The following is a 16,470-nucleotide window of genomic DNA, read 5'->3' on the forward strand; positions in this document are numbered from 1 at the left end:
TGTGTGAGAAATTTTGATTTAACCAGTGTTAATATTAATATCTGTACCTTAAATTTTGTCTTTCACAGAGCCATTCAGTGCATCAGTGTGGGTGATGATGTTTGTGATGCTCCTACTGGTGACTGCAATGGCTGTCTTCATGTTTGAGTACATCAGTCCTCTTGGCTTTAACAGAAATCTGGCACAAGGAAAAGGTGAGCTCAACATAAACTTCTTATTTATATATTTATATCGGTACAAACCTAGCTTTAGAAAGATTGGTTAATATACAAGCATTTTTGCATACACCGCCCTAAGCAAGTTGAAATGTGGGTGACAATATTACAAAAATGTACTTAAACTATGCAGGAAATCTGGAGAAATTAGCATTTTTAAAGTGACATTTACAATCCTCAACTGCTTTCAGGTGAATTTGCAGAGGACACTGTAAGTGAAATACTGTTATGGTCCAAAGCAATTGCTAACATTATTAAAGTATGTGCTAACAAAGCACATTAACTTTAGATTTTGCCAAAAAATCTGTAAAATAACAGGTTTTGAAAGTGTATGAAATTGCATGGTGTGCAGCAATAAGAGTTTAGTTGTGGCTGCAAATAACTATAATATATGACTGCTTAGGGCAATTATGAATACAACTAGTAATTTACTAGTTGGATACCATTTGAATATCAAGAAAATAATAAACTAGTCTCAGTTGTTGTATATAAATACCCCGATAAGGCTTGGGTTTTACAATAATAGATGAAGGCATAAATCCAGGACTCACGTTTTATGAATAGCAGATACGTAGCCAGAAATCAAAACAAGAAAAGTCTTTCTGAAAGAAGAGTTGGTTTCTGTCCGACAGCGACGATCATGGCTTCAGAGGAGCCCCTAAGTGTTCTATGGAATAAACACAGACAACTTCAACATATGAGTTTATTAACAAAATAACTTAACTTTTCAGATAGATACTGTGTGCCTTGCTCCTAGGTGCAAGAGGAGATCCTCTCCTAATGCAGCTGTGAAGCAGTTTCCCAACCTCGGTCCTCAAGGCACACTGCTTTGCATATTTAGATGGTTCCTTGATTTAAGACACCTGATTCAGAAGATTGCAGTTCAGAAATTATTTGTGCTATGGTGTAATGATACAACCAGCAAATGGGATAATGTAGAGTGGTTGATTTCAAGCACTTTTTAGGAAAGAAAAATCCTCAATATTTATTTTATTTAAAGAAAATCACAACTTTTGTTTTGAAAAAGTCTAAAAAATGTAGGAATTTGAAGTTCAGCTTTAAGCCAAAACAGTGCTAAATTGTCAAATTTATGAAATCGTTTTCAAATTACAGGGTGAGAGATTCTAACTTTTTTTGCTTTTTTGTCACCCAACAGCAATAACAACAGCCACAGTATATGCAGTAGGCAGAGTACTCAACATAATATGCAAAATTGTTTGCATATCATGTTGCATTCAGTTTTCTACTGAGAACCAAAAAGTGATGCTCCACAAATAGCTTAAGAGTGGTGTAAGAATCTTCAGTGCTTGTGCCAGCTGGCTCTGTCAATACCATAGGGCAACAACTAAATAGCTTAGTTTTGTAAAAATAAGACATACTTTACGAAGACGAACACTATACCAACCCTAAAGTTGTCACCTTAGCTTAGACTTATTTTATGCATATATATAAACATACTGATATCAATTACATTGCAATAAATGCAAAAAAAAACCATCACAATAATGAGAAATACAATGCTGAATGAACACTCCAGGTTCATTGTGACACCTAGAAAAGGTTATATATTTGGAGCCCTTAGAAGGAAAAATAAACTGATATCTTAGAGTAGTTTAGAGCAGTTGTGATAGAGCAGTATCTCAATCACAGCAAAGGGATTGCTGTGATTGAGATACATTATGTTTATTTGAAATATGTTAAAATATATAATGAAACAATGCAGTGTTTTTGTTGTTTGAAGGAAATGGATAAAATAGTCTCTTGTCTTAGATGTAGGAGATCAAACCACATTTTGATGAAGGGTAGCACTTCTCATGTCTCTTGTGCTTTCCTAAGAAATCCATACAAGTTCCTGGTTAGATGTAGTGCAATGACCACTACTTCCACAACTGTGTCCGGTTTTGACTAAGATATGTACAAAAACACTAGGATGAACAGTATGTTTACAGTGAACCCTCTATGCCCCCGTTATTAAGTTAGTAACATTGAAAAACTGACGTTTCATATAATGTCTGGTAGTGCAACTTACGTTTACTTTAACTTCTGTCTCTTCCTCTTATTGTATCTCTCAGATCCCCACGGTCCTTCTTTTACCATGGGCAAGGCCGTTTGGCTGCTGTGGGGTCTGGTCTTTAACAACTCTGTGCCAGTGCAAAACCCCAAAGGAACCACCAGCAAGTTCATAGTGTCGGTGTGGGCCTTCTTTGCTGTCATCTTCCTGGCCTCCTACACTGCTAACTTGGCTGCCTTCATGATTCAGGAGGAGTTTGTTGACCAAGTCACTGGGCTGTCAGACAACAAGGTAAGGGCAAACAAAATGAGAAAGGGCTTTGTAAATGTTCCTCGCCAATAATTTAGAATGTCAGTAAGAAGCTGGGCCAATGATTGAATAGTTGAATATAACATACTGTAAATATGCTTCCTATACTAGGTCCTTGGATCTTATTTTGTTAAGAAGAGGGTAAAACTGTTTTCTAAATCCAGCCAGCTTAATATCACTGATTCTCATGTGATGATTATAATGAATGTGAATGTGCAGCATGTGTATTCCCTGCTCTTTCAATGGCTCTCAACTTTATAATTTTGTTTTACTTCTGGGTATTGTTTTTAATAGCTTGTTCAAATATGGATGTTTTCCCATATTCATGTTAAGGTTCAAGTCTTTTACTTTGAGTTCATATGAGATTTCTAATGACTAAAATAATAATAATTGGATAAAATGCAAATTTACTTAATTTGGATCACTACTATTAAAAGCTGTGAATCATTTTGAAAATGAATTCAAAATAACAAAAAAATTATGCATATCCATGTACTGGTATATTCAAAATGAAAATAAATTGTAGTAGGTTAACACCAATTGTATATTTGGAGGATAATAGTAGTGAACACTGGAATATTTACCAGAATTAATTCTGCCTAATTATCCACACAACATTGGTTAACAAATCAAACACATTCTTTAACAGTTTAGGTTATCAGGTTTGCTGCTCCTCCATTTTACAGTTTATAACCATTTTTAGAAGCACTGGATTCAATTGTTCATAATAAGCTCTGCGGACATTCAGTTCCACCAGATTTTTGCCAATCGTTGCTGCTGCTAGTCTGGAGGAGCTGTGTGGGGAAGGCGGAGGGGAGGAGTACCCTGTGAGGCAGAAGCTCAGCTAGACGCTGCAGCTCCAAGGAGGAGTTTTAGGTAAATAGGTGGCACATTAAATGAGAAAGCGTTTAAGCACCCCTGAATGGCTTACAAAGGGAGAATAAAGAATTTCTCAAACATGCATGAAAGAATCAAAGCAACCCAGGTACATTTTTGAAGAGGGAATGACATTATAAAATGACATCACTCTCAAAAAAATTAATTTTACACAACGTGTTCTCTCTCCCCGATTTAAAGTGGTTGGCATTAACCAATTCCTATTTCTCATAAATAATTTATAACTTAGGTTAAATTTTCAGTTTAGTGGGGAAAATATGTATGACATTCAGGCCTGTACAGGACAGATAAAAGAAAAATTACTTTATCTCTTTCTTTCTGTTTGTTCAACTAAAGACTTAATCGCTGTTTAAAATGACACCAGTGTTCAATTTAATATTTGAAGGAAAAAGGATTTAATTTACTTAAAATTTACTTAGACTATTGTCTTAGATCAGCATTTCACTTAATTAGCATTATTAAACAACTGAGAAGTCATTGCTCTGCTCATTCCTCATTGATTAAGTAGATTTTAACTATGAGATTTACATTATTTTTAAACATCTCACAAATACTACAAGTAGGCATCTCCACTCGGGGATGACTTCCAAGTCGAAGGATGGTTTGTTTGCTGCAGATCACCATCCAATTTCTTGCATTCCTACTGTAACCATTATATCCCATGCTCAGTATAGTTAATAGTGAGAAAGAAAGACTGGTGACAAGAGATTATTCTAACATGGTGAAATCCTAAAGGGTACTCAACTTTCAAAATGTACATAGCTGTAAAGCTGTCCAATTTCCTGCTCGACCTGATACCAATTTGACGCCAGCTAAGTAGTTGTCGGTTGCTTAGGTTTGTTAAGCAATAGGTCAGCCTGAAAAAGCTGAAGACAAACTAGTTTAAAAGGGTCACATCATTCAAATTTTTGTTTAATTGGCCTTTTTGTGAATTAAAATTATTAAATTAAATGATCAAATTTACAACCTATATGACAATACTTGTTTACTATCTATTTCTAAATATGTATATTACATTTTTTGTGGTTAAAAAAAGAGAGAAAGTTGGTCATGCTATGAGGAAGAAAATTTTAAATGCAGGAGGCAAAGGTCAAACAAGATGTAGCGAAACAAATAAAAAAATAAGTGTAAAGGGCAGAGATTTCCTACGGACACAGTTTCAGATGTATGACTTGGTGCTACAAGGCAAAGTGTGATGTCATGAGCTTTGACAACAGGCAGACTCTGAGAAAGAAGGAGGGAGGGACTTAAGAATAAGGGGTACATCAACTGGCATGGGAGAGGGGAAGAGGGGGCAACTGAGGACTAGTGAAACGCCAAGACTTACAAGACGGTACATGACAAACAGGCGGACAGATATGGGGCAGGCTGACAGTTTAGGTAGAGAACGGAATAATGTGGTTGTGTGGGAAGCAACATACCAAGCAAGACGAGGGAGGAATGAGTGGGCCAGACTAAAATTAGGAATGACTGGCCACTCTAAAAAAGACTGAATATTGACCCATTAACACAATATTAAAGCTCAGCTTGATTTTATTTTAACATGTTCGTCTTTTATACAGAGTCAATACTTACCTTTAGACAACTGAAAATCAGAGAAACTCAAATACGTGACGTTTGTTTAGCTAGAAAAACAATTTAAAAGGGGGAGATTTATGTAAAATTTACTTCTTTGAGTATTATATAGTGTCATAATGTTATTCCCTCATCAGAAACATTCTTGGAGTGTTAGTTTAATTCTTTCACATGTTTTTGAGAAATGTTTGTATCTGCTCTTGCAGATCTTTTGGGGGTGCCTAAACGCTTGCTCATACAATGCACCACCTGTTTCCACAAAGCTCCTCTTTGGAGCTGCAGTCCCCAGACTAGCTTCTGAATCACAGAGCATCCCACACCCCACTCAGCTCCTCCAGACTAGTGGCAGCAGCAATTAGCAAAACCCTGATGGAACCACGAGTCGTCTGAGCTCATCAGCCCAGTGCTCTTAAGAATTCTGTTACAACCCCTCCCCCCAATTTTCTTTTAAATGATGTTTGATATGTACAGTATTTTCATAACAACTGAAGGTAACACAGTTACTCAATGGTACTATGTGTCTTTAATTTACATAATAACACCCCTTTTAAGTAACACTCAAACTCCTTTAATTCCCATTGTGATTTATTTAAAAGTTTTAAGTTCAAATGTTTGTGTACTGTATTTGTTGTAAATTTATTTTGAGATAATTTATTTCAGACACTTTTTATGACTACAAACGCACAATAAGAACTGTGATCTTTGCATTTTAGTTATTGCATGCTAGTTCTTCCTTCTTATTTCAATAATTTACATGGAGTGTACTGAGCCAATGTGTTGGCAAGTATGTGGAGTCTTAGGCTGGACTAGTTTGATAGAATGCCATGGGGTCTGTTTATATATTACTATTTGACTGCCTCTAGCATTCGTACAAAAGAGATTTGAATAAATAACTCTTACACAGATATGGATTTTAGCTATTCTGTTGCTCTGTTGTCATGGTCTTTGCAGTAAGATTCTTGTACAAGATGCAGTCTACTGATAGTTTATTCAGACAAAGTGCTTTGCCAATCTGAATTTCCCCAGTGGGCTAGAAATGTCTCATCACTGAACCCTTTTGAAATATTTGCCCTCTTCCGACCTTACAGCTCAACCTCAGAAGAGTCACATGCCATGAAAAGAAAGAAAGATGAGGCAAAAGAGGGTTATAATAACAAGTGCTTAGCATGGAGATAGATGTCCAAGGAAAATTGGTTTGAGTAGTTCAAAATAGTTCATTTGCATTTTGTCTTTAGCAAAAACCCACTTGTAATGTAGAACACTTGTACAGTTGGAGACCATTTGACAATTTCTGGCATAAACATGAACAGTGTTGGTTTTTCTGTAAACACCACGGATGCTCTACATTCAACAAGAGAAGTAAGAGAGGAAGAGTGTAAAGTAAGCACTTTTCTAATGAACAAGATACATAGTTTGACTTTATAAGTTACTGTCGGCAGTTCTTAAAGTTTATGCAACACATTTCAACAACCAGATCTTACAATTAAAAGGGCTCCAGTGTGTCATCCGTTGCACCTCTAAGGTTATGAAAATAACAGTGTGCATGGCTGTACGAAAACAAAACACGATCCTTCCCAACAGAGTCTGAACAGCTGTTTCTTTGGTTGAGCCCTGAAATTGCAGATAAACATTTTGCATGATTGGTAAATAGATACAGAAATGTGTCAGTGGAGCGGTGACTTTCTTTCCCCTTCAAATATCATCAGGACATCTTGTAATTTGTTTGATACATCAAATCCTATGTAATTATTTTTATATGAAATAAAAATGTAAATAGGTAACTGTATTTTGCTGTCTAATATCATAAAATAAATGAAAAGGTATCTACTGCTGATACCTTTTCAGGCTTCTGGATAAGGAAATCCCTAATAATTAAAATAAAATAAACAAAGGTAAAAATAAAGATGCATCATAGTACATATCTTGCAAATTTGTAGGCATGGAGTCAAGTATTCAGAATAGAGTTTACATAGTGACCTGTGAACTGCAAAAGCACTTTTTTCTTGAGATGCACATCCATAATATTTACATTTTAAATTACTTTCTTGATCCTGATTATACATTGTGCCTCTGCAAGTAATAGATTATGTGTTAGAACAAATAAAATGCAAATAAAATGTGTGATATGCTGCTTTTTAGTTTACTCAGGAGAGCTACAAATATTTAAATAATTTGCAATTTGAAATCTGTAATATTTATAAAGCATGTTTTATAATTTTTTCAGCAGGAAACTTCCAAACCCCAAATTGAAAAAGCTGAAAGGGATATTACACATAGGTTTCTGACATGAAGGGAAGGTTGTGGCAAGCTGGCTTCTAGAATTTCTTGACATTGACAACGATGTACTGTATCTTGCCGGAAATGGTAGCTTGAGGTAAAGTAAAAAGACTAGGAACAAATCAGAACAAAAACGTAATTGACTCTGAATCCATCTGTATGATTGGATTTTATTATTTTTGTGTCTAAATGCATTGAGGCGATACTTTTGGAAATTGGCAGCATATGAAAAAAAAACTGTTGGACCTGTTTGAACTTACCTTCTTTACAAAAGATCTATTACAATTTTTTCCACCTCTTTTTTCTCTGTTTTATAGTGTAAGCTTAGCAGTTTTTTGTTATTCTATCCGGTTCTTGTTTGCTTGTCCCACCGCAGTTTCAGAATCCATATGCGTACTCTCCTCCGTTCCGCTTTGGGACAGTCCCAAATGGATCCACTGAAAGGAACATCAGGAAGAACTACCCGGCCATGCACCAGTACATGGTGAAGTACCATCAAACTGGTGTTGTGGACGCACTTGTCAGCCTCAAATCAGGGTAAAAATGCATGTTTTCTTTTGTTTTCATCTTGGAAGTGCCTCTTAACACCGTTTACACAAATTCAAATATAGATTAATATGGAGTTTTGGTATTTTGTACATGTGGGTATTATTATTCAAATGTGTGAGCTTGCGTATGTGTTTGACAGATCCTCTTAGACTGGGCTTCATTAAAAAGAATAGCAGAGATATTTTTAGTATTGGTTCCATTAGTAGGACTGATGTTGTGTGGCTGTCTGTGTATCTGTATTCCTGGGAACAAATGAAAGGTGATTGGGGTTATCACAAGTTAACCAAGGACAAATTCAAGAGTTGGATAACTTTGAGAAGGTTTGGCTGGATAGGAAGTTGAAGGTAAAATTGGTCAAAACAAAAAGAAGAGGAAAGAACACTATTGTGTGGGGAAAAGGGTGAAGTGGGTGATGTAAAATATCCATTGGATGAAATAAAGACACAAGATACAACAAAATGCAACACTAGTATCCACATTAGTATCCATATTTACTTTCGCACACATGTGTGAAGTTACAGTACATGCCTGTAACTGCTTAGGTTGTTTGCAGTTCACACAGAGCTCACATGCAAGTCGCATATATTTGCAAATGTAAATGGCCAACGCAAAAAAAAAAAAAAATCTGATTTGACCAGAAATCGGAATTTAGCATTAAGGCCTGCAGTGTGAATTTAGATTAGGACACTTTAGCTTAGGTCACCTGTATGAGAACAAGTACGAAGTTTACACATTTTGAATTTTTTTACTTACTGTAGTCTAGTTGAACCTTCACTGAGTTTGAAAAATGTGACGTGAATAAATACTGCATAGCTTGCTACTATAAAGTAAGTTACATAGTTATCGGAAGGAAAATGAATGCAGGTCATAACTGGAGCAGAGGCTCAAAGAATTTTGGAGTTATAACATATGTCTAGAAGTTTGATATTACATCTGTGTTACATGCCTCAGAAATGACAGTAGATAATAAAAAAGATATTCTCATGTTCGTCATGTATGTCTGCACAGCAAGCCAGCTGAATATGTGTGCATTCATTTATACTCTGGGTAATATTTCTATTTGACAGCTTTAGTGGATAAGCAACACTGCAGCAAGCTTGATAGCAGGATTAGGTCTCATAATACATAATGCTGACAAGATTTTCAAATAAAATCTGTTACAGTCACAAGAATAGAACCTGTTAAAATCGATTTGAATGTAAATGCAAATAACACCCAAGCTTTAACTCTTGACTTTTTAATACCATCAAATATTGTATTCATACACCTTCTTGATCTGATGCACATTCTGTAATTATCTTTACTAGTTTTACTTAGTAACTAGAGGATGTTTTAATTTCTAATTTAGTGTAAGATTATTTACATTTTAATTTTGATTTGATGGGAAAATAAATGTCAAGAATTTCATAAGTCATTGTTTTGGGAATGTTTTTAAACTGAATTGAAGTTCAATAACTTCAAAAGTTGTAAACAATATTAGGAAGGCATACGCTTTCTAATATTCGTAAAGGGATTTTGGATTTAAGAGTCAAAGAGCTGTACATGAAGGAACTCTGAAGGAGCATTTCCACAACTCAGTCATAGAATAAGTCTACAGAGAATAGTAACACTGCAGGATAAATTTAAATAAATAAAACGCAATGTAAATGAGGATCTAGGGCTGGATGATATGACTAAAAAATGTATCTCGACAAAAACATTTCTCATCAGTAGATATCAATAATTATTGATTAGTTTTCTTTGTTTGAAACATCTGAAATACTTCCAAACTGGTGGGGTTATCTTTCCTCTGTTATCCACATTTTTCACTCCACATTGTTGTTTGTTTATTTGTTAAGCAGTTATGAGGCACAGTGGCAAAACCTGAAACTGCTGCGCATGTTACTCAACAGGTTGTTGCTACCTTACCAATGAGGGAGATGCTGATGTCTTCAACCTTGGTACACTGGCTGAGTAAAGTTGAGCAGCAACAAAGCCTTTCCTCTGCTTGTATCCCCCAAAATGCCATGCAGTTCTTGATCGTTCTTCAGTGAAATTATTGAACAATCTTTCGAACGCAATTTCCATTGGTATTGATCACTTGTCTATTGCGATATATATTCTTATTGATTTATTGCCCAGCCTTAGGATCTACCATTTACTTCTTACATAGGTCCGGATTATTAGTCTGATATTTTTGGTTCAATAATCAATATCTGCCACAAAAAATGATGCACGTTTGTAGTACAGGGTGCTGATGGTGATGTGCAAACCATAAGACTGACCTCATAATGCAAGTTCAAGTAAGTATTTTTTCTGATTTACCTACATTGTGGATGATTGCATGTCTGCCTAATTGACAATTTAACTTCCTCAATTAAATATGTCTATACAGAGTCCTAGTTCAATACTTTTGTTTTTCTTTTTGGTGATCGACCAATCTTTGGTCCCAAGAGGAATTTCTGCAGAACATTAATCTTTTTACAAAGTCCTCTGATTTACTGCATAGTTCAACAGTTTTTACAGTTTTTTATAAACAGTTTAGTTCAGTGCTAAGGGGTATAGCCGCAATATATTTGCACTTAAAATAATCTTCACAGCCTGCTTGAATGTACAGGTCTTTTAGTTTGGCATGCACATGTTGTTACTGCATCTGTCGAGGTATTGGCAGACACTTATTTAAAATTAAAAATAAAAAATCTAACAAAATCTCAAATCGGTTCATTACTGGCTACTGTTTTAATTTCTTGGACATAATAAAGGTAAAATATTATTTTTTCACTGGAAAAAAACAGAAACATAGCAAACCCTGAACCTAAGATTAAGAACTTATCATATTTTGTGTAGCATTAAACCTGGTGGAAAGAACATTTTTGGAATGTTTAAGCTCTATTTGTATATGACCTGTTGATAAATTAACTGATCAAAATGTATCAGTGTCGTTTTGATCTGCATTGTTTATGTAACAAATTATTTTTTTTGCTTCATACTTTTCATTTGAATTCTATAAAATTAATTGGCTTGTGTTTCAGCTGTTTTGCGAACAGATCTACCCCATTCATCAGCAGCTGTTGAGACACAGTGCACAGAACTGGTCACATGACATAAGTAATAATACACAGAGAAAAAAATATGAACATAGGAGGTTAGTCATTTTCTATGTTTTTCACAGGAAACTTTGAAACGTGTGTAAGTTTTGCAATCTTAGTGCATCATCAACAGCTGCTGGAGACTCTGGACACTGCCAGTCTTTTAAATGGTCTGATTCTTGGAATTGGATTAGTCATCTCTAGGAATACCTCTATCCTTCAGTAATTTTAAAACTAGACTTAGATTTAAAGTGACAGTTAAGAATTTGATAATCATGGTTCTTTTAAGAGGTGATAGGCAGTACTTAATTCTCTTAGCACTTTCAGTGTTTTTTGGAAAACGCCTTAGTGTTCCAGGTAGTGGCTAGCACAGGTTCACAAGAAGACATTTGCTATAGAGAAATGGCTAAATTCTCAAAACTGAAATAACTGCTTTTGTAGAGATTGTGTGATGAAACCTAAACCCACTTCAAGTTGGTATTAGATGATTGTTTACACTAATATAAAGAAGTGTTTGACCACTCGCAGATTTGAACTTACAGATTTAAAAGACTTCAGTTTGTTTCTTTTTCTCCATCCAGATATTGGATTTGCTCATGCTCTTCAGATCGTTGTCCTGCTGCAATTGCTTTTCGTGCAGTGTGTGCTTGAGTCCAAGGTCATGAACTAATGGCTGTGTATTTTCTTTCATGTTTCTCTTGTAGGGAGCCGAATTCATGGTTCCATCAATTATAACAAGTTGTCCAGGTCCTGAAAAGCAAACCAACCCAAGACCATCACACTACCACCATCTTGTTCGACTGTCAATCTTTTTATGAAGTTCTGTGTTAGTTTTACTCCAGATGTAACAAGACACACACTCTTCCGAAAGGTTCCACTTCTGTCTTGCCAGGGCACCGAGTTTTATGCTTGACATCTTAGGGAAGAACAAAATGTTTACTTGCGTATGTGAGATGGGCCTTTGGGTTTGTTTGGTGAACAATTATTTTCACCGCTGGACTCTTTCTTACGCGTCAATCATGAACTCTGACCTTTACTGAGACAAGTGAGGCTTGAGGTGAAGATATTGTGCTGGGTTCTTCTGTAAACTCCCGCATGGAGTTTCAAAACACTCTTGAAGTATTTTTAGTGGACTGGCCAGTCCTGGAAGGAGTCACCAGTCTTCTGTGTTTACTCCATTTGTGGATAATTTGCCAGACTCCCCTAACTTTTAGAAATGGCTTTGTAAATTTTTCCAAGTTGATGGATGTCAATGACTCCATTTCTCATCTATTCCTGAACTTCTTTAGATGGGGTCATAATATATTGCTTTTTAAGCTATTTTGCCAGACTTCATGCTGTCAGGGCCAGTTTTCTTTGGAAAGCTTTTTCCCTTATTAAAGTAAATCATTTAAAATCTACAGTTTGTATTCATTCTGGTTGAAGTGTGGCACAAACCCTAAAACAGAAGAAAATCTCTAAGTGGTTCCATTTGTAATCATATTTAAATTGACTTATGTAGTTATTTACTAAGAATACCATACAAGTATGTAAAAATAACCTTCCCATCTTAACATTAATTCAAATATACAACGGTTTTGGCATATAAGTCAGAAGTCAATTTGTTACAAAAGTAAAGCAGCAGCGTTTCAGGTAAAAGGCTGTATTATTCATTTTTCACTTTGCTTTAATTTTCCATCAGTTAATCTCTCTCGTTGGTTTCACTTAGCTTGCTGTTGTTTGTTGCTAACGTCTACTTTTGTCGTGACTTAGCTCTGACTGTAGGCTCAATAACTAAGAACTTCTTGCAGGTTAGTCATTGATTATTAATTATTAGAATCTAACTCTAAAAAGTCTGAACTATCCATTCATAGCTAAGGATACATTTTTGCAGTGTTTAACCTGACATTTAAAAGGTTTCATTGAAGCACTTCATAATCTATTGCTACTCTTTCTCCCTAATACAAGGATTTGATAAATGTTTGGCTACTGTAGAGCGTCCTATTTTCTAAAAGACATGCACATGCTTTTAGAAAGGCAGTGGTCCACAATCTAATTTAGGTAGTCATACATGCCTACCGATGTGCAATCTCTGTTCTCCATGTTGGGACACACGTATTCCTTGTTGACAGTGGTGGGTTAAGTTAATTACACAGCTAACCTATCAGCTGTGAGCGTCTTCTAAAGGACTGGGTCTGACATTCTAGAAAATGCCAGCCAGTCACCAGACTATTAGCGGGGTTCTGAGTGTCTGAGTCTGGTGTTTGTGCGTGCGCCGAGATAGCAAGAGAGCAGTGGCCAGTGACAGTATCAGTTACATTAGAAATGTCAGTCAGGGGCTTGGATCTTTTTTTTCCCTCTTTTACTTGTTTACTAGTCTCTGTGTGGTCCGAGGCAGGACAGTGTAAATGTTTGTGAGGGTCTGAAGCTTGTTTAGAATGCCTATGTGCCTCCAAGGGCCTATCATCAATGAAGCGTTGCGTATTGAACCGTCAATCCCCTCTGTGTCCTTTGTGTTTGGATACGCTTGGATTGCAGGCCTTTTGGAGATGATTTAACACTTCACAATTGATCTGCAACCAACATGCTTTGAAAAATAAGGCGGTGCTTTGCCTTCTGTCTCCTTCTGTGCACTTCTTACTCATTCTTTATAAAAATAAGATGTGAAAGACCTCCTTTTTCAAAATCTCTTTTCTTTCATTGTTCTCTGTTCTGTTGTCCCTATACAGCAAACTGGATGCCTTCATTTATGACGCTGCAGTGTTGAACTACATGGCTGGGAGAGATGAAGGGTGTAAGCTTGTGACCATCGGCAGCGGGTAAATAAAGCTACAGTTCTTAAGTAACAGATAGCCATTTATCCAAAACATTGGTAGAGAAAAGGCTCTGTGGCATTGCCCAGCTCAGGCACAGCGGATCCGGTGCAGCTTATTTTTGGGACAGTGAGTCATGCAGTGACGGTAAAAGAAGCTGACATTTTGGGAACGTGTCTAAAATCTGTTTGAATAGAAAGGGATTCCCTTTTACTGTGGTTTTGCTAATCTATACCTGATCAGACGTTAAATCCACAGGATATTTCTATTTCCAAAAGCAACACAACAAAATTTGCAACACAAATACAATCTATTGTTGATACTAATTTATATTTACTGGAAAGACTAACACTGCACAGTAAGCTGATTACACAAGCTACATCAGGGGTGAACCTCAGGCCGTCCTCTAGAGCTACTGTCCTGCAGCTTTTGGATGCATTCCTGCACCAGCTGAATTCAGTCATCGGCATGTCATTCAGCTATTCATAGGCCATGAGCCATCTATTTGATTCAGGTGTGTTTTAAAAGGATGCATCTAGAAGTTGCAGGATTGTAGCTATCGAGGATAGCCTGAGGTTCAGTTGTTTTTTTGTCCTCTGAACTTGATACCTCAAAATAAGACTCAGTTCAAATTCACAGATCCCTAGATTTGTAAATAGAGCCCACCTGTTTGTAACCTTTACAAACAGTAACTGGTTAGATTTTTTTTTATGAAATCTAAAGGATTTTATCCAGTAACTTTTACTCTGCAATTAAGGACAAATTTGTGTTGGTCTATTACCTAAATTCAAGTGAACTACAGTGCAATCCACTGTTAGTACTTACTGATTAAACTGGAAATGCTTGGGATCATATAAGTACATTATACTAATGTGCATCTTGTTTTAGGTTCTGTTTAACTTTTATTCATTTTACTTTTATGTCCCATTATCTTTGCTTTGTCCCTTAAACATCTTGTAATATGGTGGCACTCTGGAGAAATCACATATTTTGATTTATAGTTTTCTGTTTATGTGATTGTGTATTCAGGTACATATTTGCTACCACTGGTTATGGCATTGCTCTGCAGAAAGGTTCCTTCTGGAAGCGACAAGTGGATCTGGCCATCTTGGCTATCATCGGCGATGGTGAGAATCTCACACACACACACACGCACACAGGATTTCTTAATTTCCAAAGAATAATGCTACTCACATTGCAAAGTCTAAGTCAAACAATGCACTTTACCTGAATTGTAAAGCATGCACATGCATAAAAATGACTAGCAGCGTATTTTTGAGACAACAGGGAGAAAAATGACAGATTGTCTTTCTAAAAAATAAAATATGTATCTTATGTTTGTGTGTTTGTGTACATCAAGCTCAACACTGGCTAAGATGTTTAAAAAATTAAAGCAAAAATATTTTATTGTCGTAACATTTTCTCACACTACAAAATGTAGAAATATCCAACCTATAATACATTTCTTCAGCGGTGCCAAAAATCCTTGTTAGTATCTTGTTTTCCTCAAGGAAGCACTTGGGAAGCACTTATCCTTCTTCTTTACCATGCATTACATGTTTATGCCTTTAACAATGGAATTTTTTTTTTCTGTCAGAGATCTACTTTTTTTCTTGAAAATATGTGATCTAAAAATCTCAAAATGTATTTATTTTAATAATCATATTCCTCCATCACATGTTTTTTTTCTTTTGCTGTATCTGCAAAAGAGATCCAAATACATTAGGGTCTCCCCCACACCCACTCACTGAAAAAATGTACTCAATGTAATGAGAGATGATGCTACTAAAATGAAATATGGATTAATTCTATATAAAGAAGATCAATTTTACAATTTATAAGAAAGGCGGTTTGTAAGTTTGAATATTATCAAACACTAGCTTGGAGTGCATTTCAGTTGCTTACCCTGTAACTGAATCCTGTCAGAGCTTCGGAGCATTTGTTACACTCGAGAGATAATTTTAACAAAAATAGGTCCCACTGTTTTTGTTTTGCCTGGTTTGCTTCTTCTCTGTATCAATGTCACACTGTCTCTTTTTAATTTTCAAGCAGCCATCCATTGCAGATTTTAACTGAGAGTACTTCAACTCTGTGTCACACTGATAATTTCAGTGTTTCTCCATTTGTTGTGTGTCTGTACCAGTCACAAAGGTAAGGATAAAGGTAAACAACAAAGAAAGTGAGAGCGAGTGGGAGAAGAGGGATAAATTATAGAGTTAAGGTGAAAAGAGATTAAGAGGGTAAACAGACGGGGTGAAAAAGTGATGACACCATCAGGAAAGTGACAGTGCGCGCGTGTGATGGTCAGAGATAGGGCACGAAAAGAACGTGGCGAGAAAAGGGGAAGAGGGAGGGGAGGCCAGGTCTGTGATCGATGAAGGGGACTTTGTATCTTGGCAAATGCTGCTTGATCAGATAAACACAATACCGGTGGAGAACACGCGACGTTTCACAAACAGGAAGAATATTTATTATTTTAAAGGATCCAAAAGCTTAAATTAAAACAACTTGCAAAAAAACCCCCAGCCATTTCATGTTTTCTCTCTTCTTAAGCAATTATCTGATCATGTAACAAGTTTGTTCTGCTACTTGTTCAGCAAGATTCTGAACAAAAGAAGATAAAGTAATACTCCTGCATATTGTCAGGAGTTTATAATATGAACATGTTAAATGTCACTTAGTAATGTTGAGGAACACCCTGTTCTTAAAGCAATAATGATACAGACAAAATACAAAGGGCATCTAAGGGAATTAGAATATTCCTGAAAAGTTTTTGT

The 16,470-nt window shown here is 36.0% G+C and overlaps 1 protein-coding gene across 3 annotated transcripts in view; it reads left to right on the forward strand.

Annotated features, from left to right (window-relative positions):
• grin2a (glutamate ionotropic receptor NMDA type subunit 2A) overlaps window positions 1-16,470 on the forward strand; it is a 165,092-nt gene that overhangs the window by 135,815 nt on the left and 12,807 nt on the right. For all 3 annotated transcript variants that reach the window (XM_023348694.1, XM_023348693.1, XM_014472551.2), the window contains 5 exons: window positions 69-194; window positions 2,288-2,517; window positions 7,661-7,821; window positions 13,610-13,699; window positions 14,723-14,820. In XM_023348694.1, the coding sequence (XP_023204462.1) occupies window positions 69-194; window positions 2,288-2,517; window positions 7,661-7,821; window positions 13,610-13,699; window positions 14,723-14,820 (705 nt within the window). The remainder of the gene's footprint in view (window positions 1-68; window positions 195-2,287; window positions 2,518-7,660; window positions 7,822-13,609; window positions 13,700-14,722; window positions 14,821-16,470) is intronic.

This window comes from Xiphophorus maculatus, chromosome 16 (assembly GCF_002775205.1).
Source record: "Xiphophorus maculatus strain JP 163 A chromosome 16, X_maculatus-5.0-male, whole genome shotgun sequence".
NCBI lineage: Eukaryota > Metazoa > Chordata > Actinopteri > Cyprinodontiformes > Poeciliidae > Xiphophorus > Xiphophorus maculatus.